The following is an 11,501-nucleotide window of genomic DNA, read 5'->3' as shown; positions in this document are numbered from 1 at the left end:
ATCGTCGAGCCATGGAGTTGTTGAGTACGATGGTCGATAAACCAAACTAGGTTGGGAAGAGACATAGAGGTCCGAAAACCCAACCCTGTCTAACCAAGGTGCATTCCTTAATAATACGAGGGGTATGTTGATGATGGATCGCCACCAGTAGCGCTCACACCCTCGCTCACAGTTCTCCACACTCGAAGGAGGGTTAGGTTCATGTCAGTAAGGATCGATCATCTATTGAGGAGGGTCCATCGATGAGAAGATACTCCTTACCGACGAATGAGGGTCGTCAATTCAAGATGCGAGCGCCCCTCGATTCTATTGGCGTTCACCTAATGCATGCAGTTAGAGAACCAATCAAAAAGTGTTAGAGCTAGCCCCAGGAAATTTACCAAAGGGTAATTTTGGTAACCCAACAAAGACAATAAAACGGAAAGAATAAAAGCGATAAGAACACCAAATTTATGTGGTTCGGTCAATTGACCTACATCCACGGACGAAAGAGGAGCAAATCACTACTATAAAAGAGGGATTATTATAAATGCCTTAGGAAGATGTTCCTAGGCCATAAAACACCCAAATCTATTAAACAAGAAAAACCCAAACTATTTAATTGAGTGTGGACTTAAACCCAAACAAACACTTAGGTTTTTCTTGTGGTGCATCTGACTTCAAAACCCAAGCCTTTATTTATAGTTTAAACAGGAGATACCAAACTTGATTTTCCTGATGTGAGACTATGTGGGACTTGCCAAACTAACAAATCTTCACCTTGGCATGTCCCAACAAAACTTGCTCCACCTTCTTCACAAAAGCCCAAACGGGCAATCACTAACAATGAACACCAACCAAATCTCAGCACTACTTGAACTTGTAAACCGGAAGAGGCTTCATAAGCATATCAGTTGGATTGTCCTTCGTATGAATTTTCTTAACAAGGACATTTCCCTCAGCAATAGTATCACATTTGCATCCAACAATTTTCTTACCCGAAGGCGGCTTCATAAGATCCCAAGTCCTATTCTGATGGAGAGATTCTATTTCTTCATTCATCGCAATCAATCACTTAGTAGAATTATCATAAGAAACTGCATCTGAGTAGGTTGTAGGCTCACCAACTTCACTTGTTTCTTCTGCAACAGACAAAGCATATGCAACCAAATTTGTATATCTTTATGGTGGTCGAATATCTCTCTGTGGTCTCTCCTTGGCTATGAAATATTGCTCTTCCTCTAGATCATCTTTGTCAGTAGATTCGGGACCATCTACTAGCATTCTTTGAGTAGAAGAGTTTAACTTAAAAGACTCTGAACTACCAATCTTAAGCTCCACCTACTTCTGCGCACTATCATTTGTACAACTAGTAAATTCCTCTTTGGAAGATAACATAGACAATTCATCAAAAGTAACATCTCTACTAATTATAAATTTTGGGGATTTGGGATCAGAACACCATAATATGTATCCTTTCACCCTAGAAGCATACCCAAGGAAAATGCACTTTTTAGCTCGAGTCTCTAATTTTCCTTCATTTACATGTATGTATGCTAGACACCCAAAAATTTTTAAATCAGAGTAATCAGCAGGAGTACCTGACCAAACTTCCTCCAGAGTTCTAAAGTTAAGTGTCGTAGAAGGAGCGCGGTTGACAACGTAACATGCCATATTAATCGCCTCTGCCCAAAAGTCTTTTGTCAACCCTGCATTTAAGATCATACACCTTGTCCTCTCCAAGAGTGTTATGTTCATACGTTCGGCCACACCAATTTGTTGAGGCATCATCCTAAGAGTGGGATGCCGAACAATTCCTTCATTTTTACAGAATTCATCAAAGTCACCTTCACAAAATTCCATGCCATTATCTGTTCGAAGCCGCTTAATTTGTTTACCTATTTGCTTCTCAATCAAAGTCTTCCATTGTTTAAATGTTAGAAAAATATCATTTTTATACTTTAGAAAATAAACTCAAACTTTCCTAGAATAATCATAAATGAAAGTCAACATATACCTAGCACCACCCTTAGACTGAACATGAGCTGGACCCCAAAGGTCTGAATGAATATAGTCAAGAGTACCTTTTGTTTTGTGAACTGTCGGAGAATTGAAGCCAACTCTTTTCTGCTTTTCAAAAATGCAGTGTTCATAAAAATCCAATGGCCCAATACTCTGTCCGCAAAGTAGAACCTTTTTGCTCAATATGTTTAAACCTTTTTTCACTCATATGACCCAAACGCATATGTCATAATTTGATGATGTTAGAATCAAACAATGATGATGATGAGACTGCAACCGAGCCTATGATAGTAGTTCCCTGCAAAATATATAAGCTACCAGACCTACAAGCTTTCATAACAATAAGAGCACTTCTAGAAACTTTCATAACTTCACCTTCAACTGTGTATTTACACCCAAGGGCCTCTAGGGTGCCTAAAAAGATGAGATTCTTTTTTAAATCAGGAACATGTCTAACATTAGTGAGCATCCTCACAATACTATCATGCATTTTAATTCGGATTGTTCCTCTACTAGCAACATCACATGGGGCATTATTGCCCATCAAAACAATTCCACCATTACAAGATTCATATGTGGAAAACAAATCTCTATTGGGACATATGTGATAAAAACAACCCGAATCTAAAATCCATTTATTTTTAGACCTTGTCCTATCATCAGTAGCAAAGAAAATATTTCCATCATTCTCATCAGCTGTTACACTAGCTTCAGCAGACTTAATAGTTTTCTCAATAATTTTTTCCTTTTGCTTTAATTTATTTTTCAATTTAAAGCAATCAACCTTAATGTGCCTCATTTTATGACAATATCTGCATTCCAAATTTCTATGCCTGGATTTAGATCTACTACTGTCAAATTCTCTTTTATCCATTTTACCCCTGACAACTAGACCCTTAGCCTGGTTCCCTCTACTTTCCCCAATGATATCTCTGTCTATCTGCTCCTTAGATTTTAGTGCAGATTTAATTTCCTGATACAAAATTATTTATTTTCCATAAATCATAGTATCACGGAAATGCTTAAAAGATTGGGAAAGAGAACACAAAAGTAACAAGGTCTTATCCTCATAATCAATTTTTGCATTTATATTCTCTAAATCCATAACCAATGAATCAAATTTATCAAGATGTGAGAGTATAGATGTACCTTCAGTCATATACAAACTTTGCTTTAAGTAGAGACGATTCTCTACTGTCCTCTTCATATACAAGGCTTTAAACTTATCCCACATGCTCGTAGCCGTAGTCTCCGTAGCTATCTCTTGTAAAACCTCGTCAAAGAGATTTAGAATAATGTTGGATCGGGCCTTCTTATCCATACCCGCAAGATCTTCCTTTGACGTACCATCTGGAATGTTCTCAGCTCCATGTAGTGCCAAATCAACTCCGTCTTGAACCAGAATGGCCTCCATCTTGAGTTGCCACATGCCGAAGTTGACATTTCTATCGAATTTCTCAACAACGATCTTTGTTATTGTCATTGTTGCCAAAAGATCCAAAGATCCCGAAACCAGGCTCTGATACCAATTTGTTAGAGCTAACCCTAGGAAATTTACCAAAGGGTAATTTTGGTAACCTAACAAAAACAATAGAGCGGAAAGAATAAAAGCAACAAGAACACCATATTTACGTGATTCGATCAATTCACTTACATCCACGGATGAAAGATGAGCAAATCACTACTGTAAAAGAGGGACTATTACAAATGCCTTAGGAAGATGTTCCTAGGCCATAAAACACCCAAATCTATTAAACAAGAAAAACCCATTTAATTGAGTGTGGACTTAAATCCAAAGTAAACACTTAGATTTTTCTTATAGTGCATCTGACTTTAACACCCAAGCCCGTATTTATAGTTTAAACAGGAGATACCAAACTTGATTTTCCTGATGTGGGACTATGTGAGACTTGCCAAACTAACAAAAAGACATAAGCATGACGTGTCAGATTAGACGCCGCATTTTGAATCCCTCTCTGAGAGCCTCGAAGCATGCCTTGGCGGAAAAAATAAATAATAGAGAGTACACCATTAGTTAATTATTATTTGACACGTGACTATCATGTAGTGTCTAGGGTGGAAGGAGAAAACGAAGGCCACCCTTTACCCGTCTACCCACGAGATCAAGGGTCCAAGGTAAACGACTATGGGTTGTCCCTTTTTGTCACTTATGTGGATAAGAGTCCAAAAGGAGGTTGTTGGAGGTGATTAGAGATTGTCTCTCTGTAGAATATTTTATAAAATATTCTACCTATTTACGACTAGATATAAAGGCACATCTTCAATATAATAAAAAGGGGGATCACTTTTCTGACAACTCATGTACCTCGGTACTAACTTAAGTATCGAAGGAATTGGATTGAAAAACCTCTCTCAACCTCGATCTTCGTGTAGGTGACACAATGGGAACACAATGTTTCTATCTCGAAGGCACCTCGAACAACCTGACACATACATGTTTGGATCACGTCGGGGGAGTTGACTAGGATGTCAATAGTTTTTTCCCTTAACACTCCTCTTTTTATTTTTTTCATAATATCATATATATATATATATATATATATATATATATATATATATATATATATATATATATATATCTTCATTTTCTTATAGATCCGTTTATAGTTTAGTTACAATATTTTTACACTGTATTATATTATTTATAATAAAATTTTAAAAATATTATAATATAAAAATTTTACTATATTATAATATTTTTATATTATTGATAATATTATAATATAATATAAAAACGCTATAACATAGTAAAAAATCATGACATAATGTTTTTATATTACATTATAATATTTCTTCGGTATATTAAAAATATTATAATATAGTATAAAAATATTATAATTGGATCAATAAACTGGTTGATAAAAAAAAATGAAAAAAAGATATAAGTGACTGGAAAAAAAGATAAAAGTCAAATCAAGGATATTTCAAGTGTTAAGAAAAAAATCGCTATTAAGAAATTACGAGGATTCGAGAATTTTTTTTCAAAAATTCGTCCTAATATTTATTTATGAAACCTGGGTGAAGTGGAAGGACAAAACTTGCCGGATAAGCATGCTCCGCTGACCACGATAAAACAACGTGCAGGAAATCTATCTCCCACCACCATGAGGCCACCTCGACACGCAATACCACGTGGCCCCGACGCCTCGCTCCACCAAACCACCCCACCACTCTTCCCTCCTCTACACGACTTCCTTTCTTCCTCGACTCCGTCTCTTTCCCTTCGCATTTCCACACCACCAAACTCTCCAACACTGCTGCTGCTGTTTAGTTTCCTTGCGCTTTCCATTAGCAGTGATGATGGGGAGTCTGAAAGCAGAGTTTTCGCAGTGGTAAGCTCTCACCTTTGTAACTCGGAGGTATCTTTCGTATATTGCTGTAGCTGCTGCAGAAGAAGAGGAGGGAAAGAGAGATGAAGGTAGCGGTGGAGGTGGTGGACGCCGCAGACCTGATGCCTAAGGACGGGCAGGGTTCGGCGAACCCGTTCGTGGAGGTGGAGTTCGAGGGGCAGCGGCAGCGCACGCAGACGAAGGCCAAAGACCTCAGCCCGGCCTGGAACGAGACCCTGCTCTTCAACGTCGCTGACCCGGCCCTTATCCCCCACCGTACCATCGATGTCTGCGTCTACCACGAACGCAGCAGGTCCGCCTCCCTCCTTGGCGGCGGTGGCGGCCGCCACCACCCCAACTTTCTCGGTCGCGTTCGCGTCTCTGGCGTCTCCGTCGCCCTCTCCGCTGCCGAGGCGCAGGTCCAGCGTTTCCCCCTCGAGAAGCGCGGCATCTTCTCCCACATCCGCGGCGACATCGCCCTCCGTGCCTACGCGCTCCCTGACGCGTTTTCTTCCTCCGCCGCCGCTGCCGCTGCCGCTGCCGCCGCTCCCGCGCCCGTCGAACCTGCTCCTTTCGTCGGCGATCCTGCCCTCGTTGATGCGAAGAAGGTGAAGAAGAAGACCAAGTCGCCCTCGGCGGTGGCGCCGGATGAGCCGCGGGTCTTCTATTCTATTCCCGCCTCCGGCGCCACAGGTGGCGGTGTGCCTCCTGCGCCGGTGATGTCGGTAGCCAGCGTCGCGCACGCGCGGCCTGAGCCACCGCCTGGGGCGGTGGTCCACGTCCGGCCTCCGGCAATGGCCCGTCCGGGCCCCGAGTTCGGCCTCGTGGAGACGGCCCCGCCACTGGCCAGCCGCCTCGGGTACCGCGGCCGCGACAAGATCAGCTCTACCTACGACCTGGTGGAGCAGATGCGCTACCTCTATGTGAACGTGGTCAAGGCCCGCGACCTCCCCACCATGGACGTCACCGGCGCCCTGGACCCCTACGTGGAGGTGAAGCTGGGCAACTACAAGGGCACCACCAAGCACCTGGAGAAGAACCCCAACCCGGTGTGGCGCCAGGTGTTCGCCTTCTCCAGGGACCGCATCCAGTCGAGCCAGCTCGAGGTGGTGGTCAAGGACAAGGACCTCGTTAAGGACGACTTCGTCGGCCGTCTCGTCTTCGACCTCGTCGATGTGCCCCTCCGTGTGCCCCCCGACAGCCCCCTCGCGCCGCAGTGGTACCGGTTGGAGGACAAGAAGGGGGACAAGCTCACCAGGGGAGAGCTCATGCTTGCGGTCTGGATGGGCACGCAGGCTGACGAGGCCTTCCCGGACGCCTGGCACTCCGACGCCCACTCCGTCGGCCTCGACGCCCTCGCCAACACCCGCTCCAAGGTCTACTTCTCGCCCAAGCTCGTGTACCTCCGCGTGCAGGCTATCGAGGCCCAGGACCTCGTCCCCAGCGACAAGAGCCGCCCGCCAAACGTGGTCCTCAAGGTGCAGCTGGGCCACCAGCTCCGCCGCACTCGCCCCGTCGCCGGCTCGGTCAACCCGTCGTGGGCCGAGGAGCTCATGTTCGTCGCGTCGGAGCCCTTCGACGAGCCGCTCGTGTTCACCGTCGAGGACCGGGTGGCGGCCAACAAGGACGAGCCTCTCGCCCGGTTGCTCTTACCGGTGTCCGCGGCCTACCGGCGGACCGACCACAACAAAGCCGTCGAATCTCGGTGGTACAATCTAGCTAAGCCGACAGCCCCCAAGGAAGAGGCCGTCGACGGCGAGAAGAAGGAGAAGTTCTCCAGCAAAATCCACCTCCGCCTCTACCTCGAAATGGGCTACCATGTGCTCGACGAATCCACCCATTACAGCAGCGACCTCCAGCCGGCGTCGAAGCAGCTCAGAAAGCCAAGCATCGGCATATTGGAGCTTGGCATCCTCAGCGCTCGCAACCTGATTCCGATGAAGGCCAAGGATGGCCGGACCACCGACGCCTACTGCGTAGCGAAGTACGGGTCGAAGTGGGTCCGGACGCGGACGCTCCTCGACACCCTGACGCCACAATGGAACGAACAGTACACTTGGGAGGTGTTCGACCCCTGCACGGTGATCACGGTGGCGGTGTTCGACAACTGCCATGTAACCGGCCACAAGGACGACGTCAAGGACCAGAGGATCGGCAAGGTCAGAATCCGGCTGTCGACCCTGGAGGCGAATCGCGTGTACACCCATTTCTACCCTCTGCTGGTCCTGCAACCCTCGGGCCTCAAGAAGACCGGCGAGCTGCATCTAGCGGTGCGGTTCACCTGCACGGCGTGGGTGAGCATGGTGACGCTATACGGCAAGCCGCTGCTCCCCAAGATGCATTACGTTCAGCCCATCTCGGTGCTTCATATGGACTATCTCCGGCACCAGGCCATGGTCATCGTCTCCACCCGGCTCTCTCGCGCCGAGCCGCCCCTTCGGAGGGAGGTGGTGGAGTACATGCTCGACGTGGACTCGCACATGTGGAGCCTCAGGAGGAGCAAGGCCAACTTCCACCGCACCACCTCGCTGTTCTCCGGCGTCGCCACCATCGGTAAATGGTTCAACGGAATCCGAAACTGGAGGAACCCAATGACGACCATACTCGTACACGTGCTGTTCCTGATACTTGTCTGCTACCCGGAGCTGATCCTGCCCACCATCTTCCTCTACCTGTTCGCGATCGGGATCTGGAACTACCAGTTCCGGCCGCGTCACCCGCAGCACATGGACACGAAGCTGTCCCACGCCGAAGCGGCGCTGCCGGACGAGCTCGACGAGGAATTCGACACCTTCCCGACCTCGAAGGCGATGGACGTGGTCAGGATGAGGTACGACCGGCTGAGGAGCGTCGGCGGGAGGATGCAGACGGTGGTGGGCGACCTAGCGACGCAGGGGGAGAGGGTCCAGGCCATACTGAGCTGGAGAGACCCGCGGGCGACCACCATCTTCGTTATGCTGTCGCTGATCGTGGCCGTGTTCCTCTACGTGACGCCGTTCCAGGTGGTGGTGGTGCTGATCGGCCTGTTCTTGCTCCGGCACCCCAAGCTCAGAAGCAAGGCGCCATCTGTGCCTTTCAATTTCTACAGGAGACTGCCTGCCAAGTCCGACATGCTTCTCTGAGAGATCAATGCGTCTGCGACAAGGAAGATTCAAGGCTTTCAGTGAGCTTAATACCCTGATCAGTAGTGAGCTCGGGTTCTTAACAGGGGATGAGAACAAGGAGGAATCCATGCAGGGTTCTTGGTAATGCATGGAGAATATGCAGTGCATGTGCAGGTGACATATATCTCTGCCATCGTGAAATAGGTGTGGGAATTCTTTGTTGTGTTGAGCTTTCTTCTCTTTCTCTTAGAAGGATCTGAGCTTTTTGGCACCAACCATCACAGTCTCTTTTGCTTTCTCTGTTCTTTATGGAATATTCATAGGGTATGAGAATCCATGGCATGTGCAGTTGGTATATGAAGCTTCTCTTCTAACAAAAGTGCCAAGTGTGGATCATCCACTTTTGTGCCTACAATCTGCATGTTTGGGTTGATGAGTGGAGTTGTTTGTCTGTAGGACATCATTCTATATTTTGCAGTGCATGCTGTGTCATAATAAGCTCACTCTGTAAGAAGAGGGAACAGAGATGAAGCAGAACCTTGGACATCTTTCCCTGTTTGCCATGTTAATTAACATCAAACTGATGGAAAGCAGAAACATTTGACGACTTTGATTGGATTCACCTGCACTGTTGCTGTAGCAGGCACTGGAAATCGTTTGTTGGTCTGGCATTTGAGTCTGCTTTTGAGCTTTTTACAGGTTTTGCCTTGTAGTAATACTCCCTGAAGCAGCCACTATTTGAGAAACAACATAGTTTTTAGAGAGATAGCACATGCTCCCATCAAGTTCTTACAGTGACCAAAAGCTTAGTCTGCCAGATTTCCTTCCTCAAGATTAAGATCTGCATCGGTTTCCCCAAACACCAAGATCAGCAACAGACCTTAGGAACCAAGAAAGCATCACTTAGCCCAACTCTGCACCATTCAAGATTTGATGTCAGGATAAGTTTACTTGTTTATGATATGGAAAAGTAGTTCTTGCATTAATCAAATGATATGATACTCCTCCTAAAACATTAATATGGTGTACTTGACTTTTTTTCATATAAATTTTACACCTAAATAATTAGTCTGAAGATGACGTTGATTTGGGAATTTGAATCCTTATTCTGTAAATTTTTACAACTAACTAATTTATCTATATTTAGCTCATTTATGGTATGATAAAGTTTGAATTATTATCCTCTAAAAAACTTGGAGGTGCTAATTAGTTAAAGACTTTGTCGGATCATCATAATATTCTAAGATCGAATGAATCCCATCGATCTTTTAACAACTCAATAGCTCAAGGCTCTATCATACTTTGATATTGGTGAAAGGTTATGATCATCATCTTTAAGATGCACGCCACATCAATCCGATCCCTTTCTCTACTTTCAATCCTCCGACAATCCACATCTTCAGTTGAATATATATATATATATATATATATATATATATATATATATATATATATATATATATATATATATATATATATATATATATATATATATATATGTTTATTACTTTATAATTATTATTATTTTTTTATTTTTTTATAAAAAAATAAATATCAGAACTTTTATCACCCGACTATTTTTAATATCAAACTATAACATCGATCAATATTTTTAGTACTAGACTACATCAATTATCAGTATTTTTAGGATATACTTGTAGAATATTAGTCTATTTTCATGTTTCACTCTTGATCACACCTATAATAATGCCAAAAAAATCAACTTTTTTATGATAAAAATTGTCCAATCCCGACTCGATTGATCCCTTCATGGATCCGTACTTTAGTCAAGCTATTATGTTTATCACTTATCTGATAAACATATTAATTTAATACTGATAGAAATAAAATAGAAAGAGCAGTTCTGTAGTTGCGAGGCTACGTCGGCTCTGTTTCTGCAGGAAGAGGCAGAGGAAGAGCGACAGTAAAAAATGCCACTAGCGTAGGGAGGAGAAGAGGGCGTGGCGTGGTGGCCCTTGTTCAGCTTCGAAGGAGACCGATGCAACGATCCTGGAGGACGTCTGTGGAAAACACTGTAAAAATTAAATAGAAAAAAAAAATTATATTGATTGAAACAATAGAATTTTCCTCGAGTTGGAGAGATCTTGTTGAGGTTGTTATCACAGGAGATCTGGACTATTCTTGAGGTTGTAATCAAGAGAGATCTCGACTGTTATCAAATACAAAATTAGTTTTTTAAATTTATCATTTGATTTTATCATTATAATTTTAGACTTAACAAAATCTTCTTCTACTTTTTCTCACGCCACTAACCAAAAACTGTATCATTTACCAGTATTTTTAATACATGCTTATATAATATATAACGATTTTTCTCTCTTTATGATCTACGAGACATATTACAATAATATAATTATACTTGTGATGTCTGTGACAAATGTAGTTCAGATTCGCTGAACACACGAGTGCCATCTTTCAGACGCAATGCAATGAACAACACAAGCCAAGAGAGTGCAGCCATAAAGGTGCCAAGTTATGAACGATGATGATGAGGAGGAGGAGGTGGCAATATGATTAAGAACACGATCTTTTCCTCTCTAAGCTCTTTGCCTTTGTTTTCTCTCCATTTGTCTGTCCGGTTGCATCAGTGGTTTTGTTGAAAGATTCAACTCATCTAGTACTATTTGACTTTGATGATGGTTTAAGATAAAAGACAGAGAGTTTTATGATGATTAATAGGTCGAGCGTAGTAAATATTATAAACATAAAAATCATTGTTATGTTGTTATATGAAATTTCTTAATGTTAACATCTAAAATTAAATAGTAACATATTTAAATTCATGTTGCATACCTTTCAATGTTGCTTAAAAAGCTTTTATCTGATCTACAAATGCATTGTCATCGAATTCGAAAATTATAGCGATGTCAATTTACAAAAACAACTAGACCCGTTTCTCCTCTTTTTTTATCCTAATCGATGAATTATAGACAAAGAAGATATGAGAGAAAATTTGTAATATCTCGTTGATTGGTTCACATGACTTAGGGAAAATGAGAGAAGATATGTAATATCTCAATAATAT

General features: G+C 43.4%; 1 protein-coding gene across 1 annotated transcript; it reads left to right on the top strand.

Annotated features, from left to right (window-relative positions):
• Positions 1 to 5,214: 5,214 nt before the first annotated feature.
• LOC135666018 (FT-interacting protein 3-like) lies at positions 5,215 to 8,812 on the top strand. The gene has a single exon (XM_065177511.1). The coding sequence runs from the start codon at positions 5,435 to 5,437 to the stop codon at positions 8,471 to 8,473; it is 3,039 nt and encodes a 1,012-aa protein (XP_065033583.1). The 5' UTR covers positions 5,215 to 5,434; the 3' UTR covers positions 8,474 to 8,812.
• Positions 8,813 to 11,501: the final 2,689 nt, after the last annotated feature.

This window comes from Musa acuminata, unplaced genomic scaffold, assembly GCF_036884655.1.
Source record: "Musa acuminata AAA Group cultivar baxijiao unplaced genomic scaffold, Cavendish_Baxijiao_AAA HiC_scaffold_1061, whole genome shotgun sequence".
Classification (NCBI taxonomy): domain Eukaryota; kingdom Viridiplantae; phylum Streptophyta; class Magnoliopsida; order Zingiberales; family Musaceae; genus Musa; species Musa acuminata.
This window is presented reverse-complemented; position numbering and strand designations above follow the sequence as displayed.